This window comes from Rattus norvegicus, chromosome 20, assembly GCF_021556685.1.
Source record: "Rattus norvegicus strain SHRSP/BbbUtx chromosome 20, alternate assembly SHRSP_T2T, whole genome shotgun sequence".
Classification (NCBI taxonomy): domain Eukaryota; kingdom Metazoa; phylum Chordata; class Mammalia; order Rodentia; family Muridae; genus Rattus; species Rattus norvegicus.
In genome coordinates, this window is record NC_141553.1 from 11,508,117 (window position 1) to 11,521,599 (window position 13,483).

General features: G+C 52.7%; 1 protein-coding gene and 2 non-coding genes across 20 annotated transcripts in view; all 3 read left to right on the top strand.

Annotated features, from left to right (window-relative positions):
- The window catches only part of Trpm2 (transient receptor potential cation channel, subfamily M, member 2), a 50,388-nt gene extending 36,940 nt beyond the window's left edge, over positions 1-13,448 (top strand). For 3 of the 18 annotated variants that reach the window (XR_015644605.1, XR_015644606.1, XR_015644603.1), the window contains exons 24-34: positions 947-1,034; positions 2,102-2,189; positions 2,670-2,827; positions 3,472-3,548; positions 3,817-3,918; positions 7,025-7,111; positions 7,826-7,931; positions 9,081-9,182; positions 10,555-10,671; positions 11,700-11,816; positions 12,037-12,671. Coding sequence is in view for 5 of the 18 variants with exons in the window: in XM_087597151.1 (XP_087453277.1) it covers positions 947-1,034; positions 2,102-2,189; positions 2,673-2,827; positions 3,472-3,548; positions 3,817-3,918; positions 7,025-7,111; positions 7,826-7,931; positions 9,081-9,182; positions 10,555-10,671; positions 11,700-11,816; positions 12,037-12,243 (1,246 nt within the window). In the remaining 13 variants the exon portion in view is untranslated. Of the gene's footprint in view, positions 1-946; positions 1,035-2,101; positions 2,190-2,669; positions 2,828-3,471; positions 3,597-3,816; positions 3,919-7,024; positions 7,112-7,825; positions 7,932-9,080; positions 9,183-10,554; positions 10,672-11,699; positions 12,672-12,954; positions 13,193-13,272 lie in introns of those variants that run through there. The other 15 variants (XR_015644609.1, XR_015644607.1, XR_015644608.1 and 12 more) reach the window with 11 other exon arrangements.
- Positions 7,885-7,981, top strand: LOC120099063 (Z6 small nucleolar RNA). Its single transcript, XR_015646094.1, has one exon. It is a non-coding gene; the product is annotated as a Z6 small nucleolar RNA (small nucleolar RNA).
- LOC120099065 (Z6 small nucleolar RNA) lies at positions 9,049-9,124 on the top strand. The gene has a single exon (XR_015646096.1). It is a non-coding gene; the product is annotated as a Z6 small nucleolar RNA (small nucleolar RNA).
- Positions 13,449-13,483: the final 35 nt, after the last annotated feature.

Here is a 13,483-nt window from a genome sequence, read left to right on the forward strand (position 1 = left end):
CCCCCAGAGCATGGCTGGAAGTTTTGGGGTTTCTGCCAATCTCAATGGTCCCCGTGTGTCGCTGTGACTGAATCAGGGGGGTTCCAAACATGCTGTAAACATCACCCTTTCATGTCTGCAAAGTTGTCTCTGGCGGGGTGCGGGGGAAGGCAACGGTACCAGAGTGTCTTTTGTGGACTGAAAGAACACGGTGCATGGGAAAGTTGATGCCAGCACACGCAGTGCGTTTCCTAGCTTCCCTTCCCCGGGGTGGCTGTTTAAATTGGGTCACATCCCAGAAACACTGAACAGATATTACTGAGAGGCTTACTTTATTACAAAGGGATATTGCTAGCAGTTGGCACTGCAGGTGGGAGGAAGTGAAGGAATCCCTGGGCAAAACTAGGTAGGCAGGCGAGCATACACACGTGCATGCAGGCATGGGTGCCGGCAGGCAGAGATAGATGCAGGCAGGTAGGCAGGCGTGCATGCAGGCAGGCATTGGCCTGCCCTTGGTTTAACTATAAACACAGCTGGCCATGGAGGGGAGTGGGGCTTCTGGTTCAAACTAGACATTTCCCCAGCAGCCCGTGCATCGCCCGCTCCAGCCCAGCTGTCCCCACAAGCCTTGTCATCTGAGGTAGCTTTCACAGCTCATGGGCCAGCACCATGAGACAAACCCAGACAAGTGGGCTGCTGTGAATGCCCATCCCCCTCCCCCTAGCTGACACCTCTGACGTCACATTGAGCCAGGCCACATGAGCCTGGGTTGTCCGAGTGCTGGGACGGTTTTATGGTTTTATTTCGTGATGCAGATGTGTGTCATAGGTACTTTCAAATGACAAGAGACTGTATTGAGAGCCACGCCCAGGCTGCTGGGTTTGGCGAGGTCGTCTGGAATCAGGGTGTCGTGTTTTTTTCTATAGCTGGCAGGCTCCCAGAAGCTTGTCCATTTGTCCTCTTTCAGAGTGGACACCATGGTGGATCTGTTGGACATGGACCGTGTGAAGAGATCAGGCTCCACAGAGCAGAGGCTGGCCTCCCTTGAGGAACAGGTAGGTAGGCAGGTGGGATGTCGGGGTCTGGGCCTTGTAGAGCATTTTGTGTTGTGGGATGGCAACAAAGACGAAGGAATGGAAATTTGTAAATGGGAGGGGGAAGGGCAGGGGAAGGAGGGAGAGAGAGAGACAGAGACATGTAGAGAGACACACACAGAGACACACAGAGATCATTATCTATTAAAAGACTTTTTTTTTCTATGACTTTTTTTCTTTCTTCTTCTTTTTTTTTTTTTTTCCGGGGCTGGGGACCGAACCCAGGGCCTTGCGCTTCCTAGGTAAGCGCTCTACCACTGAGCTAAATCCCCAGCCCCCTTTCTTCTTTTTTTAATTAATCGATCCATTTGTTTACATCTCAAATGATAGCCCACTTCCCAGTTACCTCTCCACAAATCCCCCATCCCACATCTACCCTCTCCATCCTCTCCTCCCTCCCCTTCGCCTCTACGAGGGTGCTCCCCCACCCACTCACCCTCTCCCATCCCACTGGTCCAGCATCCCCCTACATATGCTGGGGCATCAAACCTCCACAGGACCAAGGGCCTCCTCTCCCACTGATGTCACACAAGGCCATCCTCTGCTATACACGTGTCTGGAGCCATGGGTCTCTCCTTGTACACTCCTTGGTTGGTGGTCTAGTCCCTGGGAGCACTGGGTGGTCCGGCCAGCCGACAGGCTGGAGAGATGACTCAGCCGTTAAAGGCTAGGCTCACGACCAAAAATATAGGGAAGACTTTCTTTATTCCCCCAAAACTTCTACCCAAGCCTTCTAACATGTAGCTTCCCCAGATTTGAATTGTGAGGTGTACATGTTCCTGGTGGTCTCAGAGTATACATGACTCCTCCCTCCTCTTGAGACCACCCCCGAGATGCCGATGTCTTGGAACTATATCTAAACTTTGACTGGGGCCAGAGGATCAACTCCCAAGTTCTCCTCTGAGGCTACATGGCCCATCAGGATGCCTGGGTCACTTGGGGATTAAGGCCAGACCTCCAGGCTATAAGCCACACGTAATGTGGGTCACAGGAGACCAACCTAGTCTTCCCTGGGACATGCCATCCAGGTGACTCAGATGGGCAGATCTTTGCACTGGATCGTGACGACCCTGAAGGACAGTGGCTTTGGCTCAGGGGCCGGTGCACTGACCCTGGGTGAGTATATGGTCTCTCAGGAGCTGTCTCCGTGCCCTGGGGGTTGGGGGTAGCCCTCACCTCCTCCTGTGAACTGAGCAGGTCTCTCCTGGCTCGAGCAGGTTACTGGGCTCCTGGGGGCAGCATGTCACCCCCTCCCGGACCCCCTTTATAGATCTCCATGCAAAGTTGGGAGCAGGGGACAGTTCTGGGTGACTGATGCCTTGCCAATCACGGCATAGAAAATAAAGTTCGCTTCCCTAAATGTTTAGCCAGAAAGGAAATGGACGTGAATGGTCATAGTCTTCCTCAGGTGGGGCCATTAATTTGGACAGGCCCTGTAGCAGCTGGCGATGTTACCCCAGCTCAGTGTGGCTTTAGTGGTAGGTGTTTCCTAGGGGATGGTGACCTTCATCCTTCCGTGACTGGGATCCCTGGGGTGGGAAGCGGGGGTGGGGTGGGGTGCTTGAGACTGTCATTCAAACTTGTGACTGTTTCTAGCAGCCCAAAGGGCCTTCGACGAGCCAGATGCTGAGCTGAGTATCAGGAAGAAAGGAGAGGAGGGAGGAGATGGCTATCATGTGAGCGCCCGGCACCTCCTCTACCCTGATGCCCGCATCATGCGCTTCCCCGTGCCTAATGAGAAGGTGCCTTGGGAGGTGAGCATATCTCTCTGATGTGTACCATAGCAGGAGGTGTTAGGCTCTCGGGGAAGAGAAGAGGTCCCCCAAGGTTCTCCCCTGTTCGTGGTAGCCTCCAGCCACTCGATCCTCTCTGGTCATCTGAGTGCTGACAGCTGAGGAAACTTAAGCAAGGCTTGCAGACAAATCACCCGGGCCTCATGGAGTCATGGCCCAGGGATACTCCTGCAGCTTCTCACATGCTCCAGTTGTCCTAGCCCTGCCATCCCGTCCACCTCTCCTTGCTCTTGACTCTTCAGTACCCAATGAGCAACTACAGCTCCCTTTTGAGTGCCAGGCATAAAAGAGAGACCTCTACACAGAGGCAGGACACCTGGGAGTTTACCTGCTTGTGGGCGTGCCATTCTGATGACGTACACCCCCATCCCATCCCAAGGTTCACACCCTCCATGATAAAGCTTGGGCCAGTCCCATGGGAGTCTACATCTGGAGTCTCCTCAACTCTACTGGGGCTGGGAGATACCCATGCACACTGGGGGAGGGAATTTGGTCCTGGTTGGACAACAGCCTTGGCTGAAGATACTCTTGGGCCCATTGGTAGCACTCAGGCCTAGACTGGGAGTGGGATGGAACCCTGAGGAAGCTCACTTGCTCTCTTACAGGCAGAGTTTCTGATCTACGACCCTCCGTTTTACACAGCTGAGAAGAAGGATGCGACTCTCACAGACCCTGTGGGAGAGTGAGTGGTCCCTTTCTCCACAGGGAGCCCAGAATTCACATGTGGCAGGTCCAGGAAGGTTCTGTTTCCTCTGCCCCAGGGATCCCGGGGGGGCAGCACTTCCTGCACTCTGACAATGGACATGAGCTGTGGCCAGAGGCCCCTCTTAAAAGAAAGGCCTGGGTGACTGAAGTTGGGTCACCAATGGAGGTTGAGCCCCTGTCCCTCTGTGTCTCTACTCTGTCATAACCTTCCTCTGACAGGGACATGTCCTTTTGCTTGCTCCTAGCACTGCAGAACCTCTGTCTAAGATCAATTACAACGTCGTGGACGGACTGATGGACCGTTGCAGCTTCCATGGGACCTATGTGGTCCAATATGGGTTCCCTTTGTGAGTATGCTGAGCCTTGCTGGCATCAGTAAGCTGGCCCTTGGGGTGACTTTCTCTCTGAGAGAGCTGACGTTTCTGGCAAAAGCAAACGAGAAAAGGAAACAGGGTGTGTGTCATTTCCTCAGAGTCTGCTCAGAGCCTTTCCCTAGAAGGTCCCTGGTTTCACTCCAGCAGTGCCCCAAGTGCAGGAGTCTGTTGGGACCTGGCGACTACAACTTACGGTCAGAAACTCCGGGACCAGTCAGGTCCGAGGAGAGCACTCTGCCGCTAGAGCGTGTTTAGAGTGTGTTGGAAAAATATATTTTAAAAATCCTGCCGAGGGGTTCCTTCCTTCCTGCCTTTGATCATTTCTGTTTCTGGATGAAAGACACACACAGAGCCTTTATATTTTTAAATACGCCTTATGCAGCACAATAGCTGGGCAGCTGCCTGCCCTCCATGCTGTTAGACTCCACCTCCTATCCATAACCCCGTTTTTACTTTCTATGTTTCATCTTGACTGATCTTAACACAATTGGGCAGCCCTCTGGACCACATTCTCTTGGTCCAGGGCGCTTAGGACTCTTCTTGCTTCTCTGTCCCAGGGCCACTCCGTCTCCCCTGCCTCTGCTTCTTCCTCTTCTTGATACCCCTCCCACCCCTAAACCTAAAACCCCGCCTATATCTTTTCTCCCCAGCTATTGGCTGCTGACATCTTTTTTACCAATCAGAATTAACTGGGGGCAGACTCTCATTTTTGTGGCAAATAGTTATGGGGGATGCAAATTAGCATTGGAATACGAGTGGCATCAGGCCAACCCACTACAAGAGCGTGTGGCTGGTGGGCCCACATTAAGGATGGTAACCTTGTAGGGCAACTGTGATGGGCCAACAGCATAAGTACCCATAAATACCCAGACGGGATGTGGCCAGCAGGGGGAGCAGTGGAGCAGAGGATGCGGAGGGGGCCTGAGGGAAGGGGAGGCGGGCATGTTGGAGAATGTTCTGGAACAGTGAGTGGGCTACTGTCCCTGGAGCCAGAGATTATATACGTGGCAGCAGTGGAGGAGTGGCTTGAAATAGACCCGGGCTAGCCGGCATGTCTGCGTGATGGGACCATGATAGATGGGGCGAAGGTAGCAATGTCAGTTGTTGGGTGAGTGACAGGGAGGAGGAGCAATGCTCAGATGACCGGTATATTCCTGCTGTCATGACAGCTATGTGAAAACATGAACAGAAAGGACCGGAGAGGACTTTGGTCTTCCTGGACCACTCTCCATTTGAGGCGGGGGTTGGCGGCATGGGAGGTGTCTTTCCATGAGACTGGAGTTTAGCAATTGGCTAGCCTGGCTGTCAGTCATCCTTCTGTCTCTGCCACCCCTGGGATTACAGAGATGTGCTTCCATGCGCACCTTTTTTTTTTTTTTTTTTTTTGTCTTTTCTTTTTTTCCGGAGCTGGGGACCGAACCCAGGGCCATGCGCTTGCTAGGCAAGCGCTCTACCACTGAGCTAAATCCCCAACCCCGCGCACCTTTTTTTTAAAACAAACAAACAAACAAACAAACAAACAAACAAAAACAAACCATGATTTCTGAGGATTTGAACTTGGTTCTTACACTTGCATGGCCAACACTTTTCCTACCGAGTCTTTGTCCAGCCCCAATAATTTCTTTTTACATAATAACCCACTTATGTAGTTAGGACTCCTGCATTTTTTTTCTAATTGTATTTCCTAGATATATCTTCCATCTGTGAAGTGATTGTCTAAGTCTGTTTTATGTTGCTCATAATAGAATACCAAAGACTAAGTAGGTTATGAAAGATTTAAAAAAAAAAAAAAAAAAGAACGTTGATTTCAGCTCATGGTTCTGGCTCAAGGTCAGGCGCTCACAGCTCACATCCAGTGATGCCTTCTTGCTGGTAGAGGAAGGGGAAATGTGGGATGTTGCATGGCTTGGATAGTCTGTGAGGGCAGTCACCTCCTGAAGACCCCTCCTGACCCCAGTGCTCCACAGATCTCATGGTGGGGTGGATTGGAAGTGAGCTTTGGTGGGGACAAGCACAGATCGTAAGGAAACATCATTCTCTTTTCTTCTACAAAGTAGCGTTTGGAGTTCCTAGTTGACCACGAAGCTGGAGTGTGTGTGTGGGGGGGGGGGGGAGGGGGTGCAAGGAAAAGAAGGTGATGGGTCAGTCAGCTTTTTCTGTCATTATGAAACACCCAGGACAATGAGCCGAGAAACAGAGAATTATCACCGTGGTCTTGGTTTGAAAGCTTTTAGTACAGACTCAAGGTGGCTCTGTGGGGAGGGAACCCCAACATGGCACGGTGTGTGGAGTGGAGAAAGCTGCCCTCCTATAGGTTGGAAAGCAAAGTGGGAGGAGGAAGCTGGGGCTCCTCGAAGGGCATCCCAATGACCTACTCCCATCAGGCCTTGCCTCCAAAGGGCTCCACCTCCCAATAGCTCTGTGCCAGGACCATCCCATCCGGACCTCAGCTGAGCAGTGGGAAATGAGAAAGGCGGGAGGGTCAAAGAGGGCACTAGGAATGCTGAAGGAAGCAGAGCCAGCCCACAGGGTGGGTCTTGCCAGCGGCGGGGGGCGGGGGGATGTGGTTTGGTGGGCGGGAGAGTCATCCACGGAGGAGACGATGCTTGCACCGGGGTGAGTCTCTGTTTTGCGTTGAAACCATGAGAACCCCCAATTCTTAGTCCTGATTTAGAATGTGGTCTGGTGGCGAGAGAGGGGTCCTGGCCCAATGACCAACACCTGTGCACTCGTGTTGCCTGCGGTCCAGGAGCACAGTGACTCCATGGAGTCACAGCCTGGTTCCTTCAGTCTGGCTTTAAGTGCAGTCATTGGTCATTTGTGAGCCCAACCCACAGATATAGGCCTCTGGGTGTTTGACCCCACCTGTGAAGGAGGACCACCGGCCATGGTGGTTGCACACTGACTAGAAAAGCCCTGGCTTTGCCCTGTGGAGATCCTTGAGGGGCCGGGACAGGTTGGCAGGAACTGGCGTACAGTCTCTGCTACACCCAATTGTGACTGGGCTCCACCCATCCGATGTCCCTGCTCTTAACCTCTCCCTCAGACGCAATGGCTAAGTGAACCGTTTCTAACCTAGGAACCCCATGGGCCGCACCGGGTTGCGTGGTCGTGGGAGCCTCAGCTGGTTTGGTCCCAACCACACTCTGCAGCCAGTTGTTACCCGGTAAGCACCTAGTCTGCCGTCTGCACCTTCGCTCCAAAGATGCTCCCACCTGCTCAAGTTCTGAGGGCCTAGAGCATGGCCTTTGTACTTGGTACCTTGTGAAGCCCATGGAAAAACACAGACACGTATCCTGCACCCCATCCTCTCTGAGAAAGCCCAGACTACCCTCTTTCCCCTGGAGGCTGCCTAAGTTTTTTTGGGGTAGTCCCTTAGCCCTACTAGGCATTGATAAGAACTGTATTTAGAGCTTCTACTAAAGAGAAGATATAGAAATTAAACACACACACACACACACACACACACACACACACACACACACACACACACATAGAGCAAAGCCTACCCACAATTCCACTGGAATACTAAAGTTTGAAAGTTTTCCTACCAAGGGATATGGGTATATCCACGATCTCACGCAGCCTTGCACGCACCCCTCAAACCTCACGGTGTTTCCAACTCTGGGTCCTGCCTAGCTTCTAGACGGATGTTGACTGGCTGCTCTTGTGGGGAATCCTCTGGGGGTTTAGAAAGGAAGATGAGGGTGGGGTGGGCGGGGTGGAGTAGGGAACATGGGGGGGGGCTGGAGATGGAGGTTGAGGGTGTGGGGGAGGCAGCAGAGGGTCCGATGCTGCTTCCAGGCCTGGCCAGTCCCTGCCAGGTGCTCTGCACAAGGGCGCCTATGGCCGTGCAGGTATAAGTAAGTCCCCCGCATAGGTGGAAGAGGAACCAGGGTGGAGGCATCTGCCGGAAGAGTGTCAGGAAGATGTTGGAGGTGCTGGTCGTGAAGTTGCCTCAATCCGAGCACTGGGCCTTGCCTGGGGTAAGCCAGGCGTCTTATCTGTCTGTCCCATTCACTGCCTGAATACAGCAGGCCACAGTCACCGGCAGAGACAGTGACAGTCCCAGCCTGCCATAGCTCTGGATGAGTTAACATGGTCCAGTGCCTCTTTGGAGCTCCCTCCCTGGCTTCCTCATAGGCTCGCACTCTGGTGTATCCTAGGCCAGGCTTCCTGGGATGTTGGAGCTCAGTTCAGGGACAACTCACTGTGGCTCAGACATAGAGTGCTTATCCTGCTCCAGACTCTGAGTTGAGCCCTAAAGGCAGAAGGGTGCTGTTTAAGGATTAAGGGTGGGGTGTTGCACAGGCAACAGTGGCTGGCCGTAGGGTTGAACTTGAGAGGGCACCGCAGAGGCCATTTAGTAATACAGAATTGGGATGCCGAGGCCCAGGCTGCTCAGGCCGGTATGAATCCACATTGCTTAGTTTATCAGATCAGTCTATCCTGCCTGCTCTTACCCCCCACAGCCTCCCAGGCCGGGCTTTTAGAGCAAGGGTCAGAGCTTGCCCTGCTAGGAGAGATCTAATACAGCTTGGGATGTCCCTCCTCTGTCCCTATTCTCTGGGCCGGTGTTCTTCCCAAACTCAACAACAAGCTGTTCTCTTTGGAACACCTCTGTCTACGGTCCTGGCTCAGAGGCTGTTTTAGTAGGGGTACATGCCCCTGTAGTGGCATGGGCAGTAAGTAGTGTTAGCCAGGGTCTTCAGGATAGAGAGGTTGGAGGGCCAAGGCAGTAGCCTAGTCTTCTGATGCTCAAAACCTAGTGGCTTGAACCAGGCAGAGGGGACTGGGGACAGCAACCAATCAGGGTATAGCGCCTGTCCCTCTCTGGCGTCAGGCTGGTGGGAGGTGGTGGCAGGGCTCATTTTTGCTTCATGGAGCCATCATGGCTATCCGTGCTCTTCTTTAGCCCCATACCCTGCTCAGGACTGCTGACGCAGATGGTGATCTGGGCAGTGTCACTCAGCTAGCAGGCTGACTCCGAACTGACAGGGACTGCCGCCTTCGGCCTTCCACGGGTCTGGCTGGCTGCCTACACTAGGCAGGTGGCCAGAGACAATGGGCTCCTGGGTTGTCCGGGATCCAGCTTGCAGGCTTTGCTGACTGCCCTCCACTTCCTCTCTACTCAGGGCTCTCGGGAGCCAGGGAAGATGCTACCACGGAAGCTGAAACAGGTCCTCCAGCAGGAGTACTGGGTGACCTTTGAGACCTTGCTAAGGCAAGGTACAGAGGTAGGGTCTGTTCCCTATTCAGTGAGCCCTGTGTATGGAGCCCCTGTGTGCTAAGTGATGCCGTCCTGAATCCTTAAATGTCTCCCTGCAAAGGGAGTTCTTTTTTTTTTTTTTTTTTTTTTTTCTCGGAGCTGGGGACCGAACCCAGGGCCTTGCGCTTGCTAGGCAAGCGCTCTACCACTGAGCTAAATCCCCAACCGCCGTCCTGAATCCTTAAGCAGGGATCTGCTTCTTACTTCTTTGTAGGGTTGTCCACCCTCCCTAGCCAGACTGGGCGGCTCTCTGTACACAGACATGGGTGTTCCTGATAAACAGTCTATGAGGTGTCTTTTCACGGCATCTGAAACACTGTATTTAAGTCCAGATTCACAAATGCACCTCTGACCGTTGGGACTATTTGTGGATATAATGTAACCGATTTCAATAGTTCTCTGGAGGCAGTCCAGCTGTTCTGTATCTTAGAAGGAAACAGATACGGGGGCTCCTCTTGTTACCTGGGAGCCCCACAATTTTAGATGGGTATCCTTGGCAGTGCCTTCTCTTGGGCAATGTAAAAAAAAATAATTTCTTTTCTTACTGGAATCAAATTCACATCGTGTGAATCCGGAGTGCTCTGTAGCTAAACACAGACACGCCCAGAAACAGAGCTGGAATGCCTGCACCTCACCCTCTTTGAGAAAGTACAGGCCAATTCCTCTTCTCCCGGAGGCTAGGTTTCCAGGAATCATTCCTTAACTCGACTGGAGGCTGACAGAGATGTTGTCTACAATGAGCAATTTCCTCACATACTTTCCTCATACTCTGTGGCCACCGTCCATATCTAGTTCCAACATGTGTCACCCAAACCCCCCAAACCCCTCAAAGACATCATCTGTCCTTATCTCTGGAATTGTTCTGAACACTTATTTTGTTCTGAACTCTTTTCTGGAGCTGAGGACCGAACCCAGGGCCTTGCGCTTGCTAGGCAAGAGCTCTACCACTGAGCCAAATCCCCAACCCCTGTTCTGAACTCTTTATACGGGGTTGTATAGCAGTGAGTGGCCTCTGCTGTCTGGGTTCTCCTTGAGAAGAATCTTTAAAGATGAAGCCTCTGGATACCCAGTGTAGACAGGAAGGTCCTTTGTTTGACTTGTGCCAGTGGCCGGGAGTGGGGTCAGGAAGCTACAGAGCCTGAGGTTAGTCGGGGAGGAAAACATGTACTGGGCAGCCTCAAGCAGGGACAGGTCAGGGGTTGAACAGGATAGCTAGCCATGTTCAGACCCTGCCCCAGGAGGCCCTCCCTCCGTATAGATCTGAGCTTCTTTATGATGGGCTTGGGGAATCGGGATCCCATCACTGGACCAGCTAGCTTACCCCCTGCCATGGCCTCCAGGTGTACAAAGGATACGTGGATGACCCAAGGAACACGGACAATGCCTGGATCGAGACGGTGGCTGTCAGCATCCATTTCCAGGACCAGAATGATGTGGAGCTGAAGAGGTTGGAAGAGGTATGAGGCCCAGCCTCCAGAGCAGGAAGCACGGTGAAACATGCTCCAGACATGTTTCAGGGACCTCCCGGGTCTGCCTGAGGTCTTGAGACAGAGCTGCCCATGAGTGGGGAGGCTAACAGACAGAGTCTCACCCTGAGAAGACCAAAGGGTGCCAGGGAGAGGCAAAAGAAACCACAGAAAAGGCTGAAGAGTGGGTCTGTGCCTGGATCATTTAGTGAGGAGGGTACTGTATGTTACTTACATTGCTATGACCAAACACCCGAGGAAAAGCGACTTAGGGAAGAGCCTGGCTTGGCTCGCAGTTGCTCCTGACTGGAGAATCACTCCAGCGGGAGCACAAAGCAGCTGCAGTCAGGAAGTGGGCATGAGTGCTGGAGCTCAGTCCAACTTCTCCTTGTTCCAGGGGACCGTGGCGCCCACATTCAGAAGTGGGTCTTCCTTTCTTACTTAATCCAGTCTAGATAGCCTCTCAGGGGCTTGCCCGGAGATTTGTCTCTAAGGTGATTCTAGATCCTGACAAGTTAACGGTCAATATTAACCACCACCAAAGGACTTGAGGACCAGGTCTAGAGAAAGGCTGGCATGGCCTTTTTTTTTTTTTTTTTTTACTCCCCGTGCCCTCTTTATGGGACCTATGTCCACTGGCGCTCAGAGCAGCCCTTTGTATTAGCAAATTATGAAACTGGGGTGGGAAAGTACCACTCTACAAAATCCAGGTTGTCCTTAATAAAGAACCTTGGAGGGGGGTTGGGGATTTAGCTCAGTGGTAGAGCGCTTGCCTAGCAAGCACAAGGCCCTGGGTTCGGTTCCCAGCTCTGGAAAAAAGAAAAAAAAAAGAACCTTGGAGGAAGGTCACACCTCTCCGTTCGCATGGGTCTCTAGGGTCAGCTCAGGCACCCAGAGCAGGCAACGCTGTGTCACGCAGCGATCTAGCCATGAGTGGGACACGGTATTGCAGGTTGCCTTGGCTCCTGCAGCCCGGGGATTCAGGGCACTGGGTAGACACAGGCTGTTTGTCCTTGTAGAACCTGCAAACTCATGATCCAAAGGAGTCGGCCCGTGGCTTGGAGATGTCTACTGAATGGCAGGTTGTAGACCGGCGGATCCCTCTGTATGTGAACCACAAGAAGATCCTCCAAAAGGTGGCCTCGCTGTTTGGCGCTCACTTCTGACCGTGGGTTCTTGTGGAAGCTCCAGGGGAAGGGGTGATCATCCATCAATGACCCCCCTCCAAGACTTGGACTGGGTGGCAGGTTGGGGTACTGGGTTGGGGTGGTAGGTTGTAGGGCTGGGTTGGGTGACCACAGGGATCTTAATAAGTCCCCAGAGGTACTGTCCTGAAAGCCACGTCTGCCACAACAGGAGGATCACAGCATGAGGACAGAAGTATTGTATTCAGTGGCTCCTGAAATCTATGTCCTCAAGTGCCATGCCTTGACTAGAGTTTATGGGGCCCTGACCAGCACGATGCTGCCACTACTCATAGACCTGGTTGGAAGTGCTACCTCTAGGACAGGTGCTTTCCCTCGGAGGGACCTCTGTCCTCATCGTGGGAGCCTTCTGTCCTAGGCATAAGGTAGACAGAGGCTATGCCTCCTTCAGGAAGAGACACTGCTCTCATAACTCCTGGTCAGTGCTGAGTCACAGGCACTGAGGAAGGCCGTGAGGGCTTTGAGCTGGGATCACTGTCATCTCTAGACTTTAGAAGGGCTCCTCTGAGGACACTCGGGCAGGAGCACACCCTCCCTCAGCTCCAGTGCCAGCTCTGCTGGTCACAGAAAACACTGGAAGAGGACAACAGGGTCCCATGTCACTGCTTCTAGAGAAATGTACAACTGAGAACAATAGGCTTTCTCTCACAGGGTAGGTGACGGGGTAGGTGACTCAAGGATTGGTACTGGCTAGGAGATCAACTCTGTAGTGGGGGGGGGTTGTTGGAGGAACGGGCAATGTCCGGGTTTAATGGGATGGGGACAATAAAGAATGTGTATGATCAATCCATCTAAAAATGAATCTCGGAAAAGTTCAGGACTCTACTGGGGTCACTGGGAACAAAGTTTTGCAGTATCTGGGGTCCGTCCTGAGCTGCTGGTTTCCCAGGCAGTAGATGTCCCTGGCTCCCAGAAAGGAGGCCTAGATGGCCCAAGGGAGGTGGTCTGATTGGTGTCACTTGCTAAGCAGTGAAAGGGTCTCTGGGAAGCGACAGGTAGTCCAGTGAGGGCTGCTGTGTGGCTCCATGGAAACTGGAGGGCACCGTCCTAGGCTGTCTTTTTTTTCCAGTTCAGGCTTCAAAACAATGCAGAGAGCTGGGAATTCTAGAAGATCTAGGAATCCCTGGAGATCCAAGAATCCTGAGAGATCTAGGGTTTCTGGGAGAATCAAGGATTCCAGTGGTACAGAAGAGGCCATTTGGCCCAAACTGCTGAGAAAATGGATCTAAAAAAACCAACTGTCTCTGCTCTGCCTGGCCTGGTAGCCCCTTGGCCACCCTTTGTCGTGTGATTGAGTCTCTGCATGTGTTAGTACCATGAAGACGCAGGGATGGGGGTGGGGCGAGCATGTGGGAGCAAAATGAACCAATTTCATGTCCACCAGCAGAGTGATGCAGCTGGTTTTCATCAAGGGTACCTCCACAATGACTTGAGACACCGCCCCCTCCCAGAAGCACCATGCCAGGGACGAAGCCTCCAATCTTCAAGTTATGTACCCAAGTCACAGGCCCACGCCTAGTCCGAGAAGGTAGACAAGGGAATAAAGACATGTTGAGAGATGGCTTAGAGGTCTTCTGCTTCCCAGACACCCTTTAAAC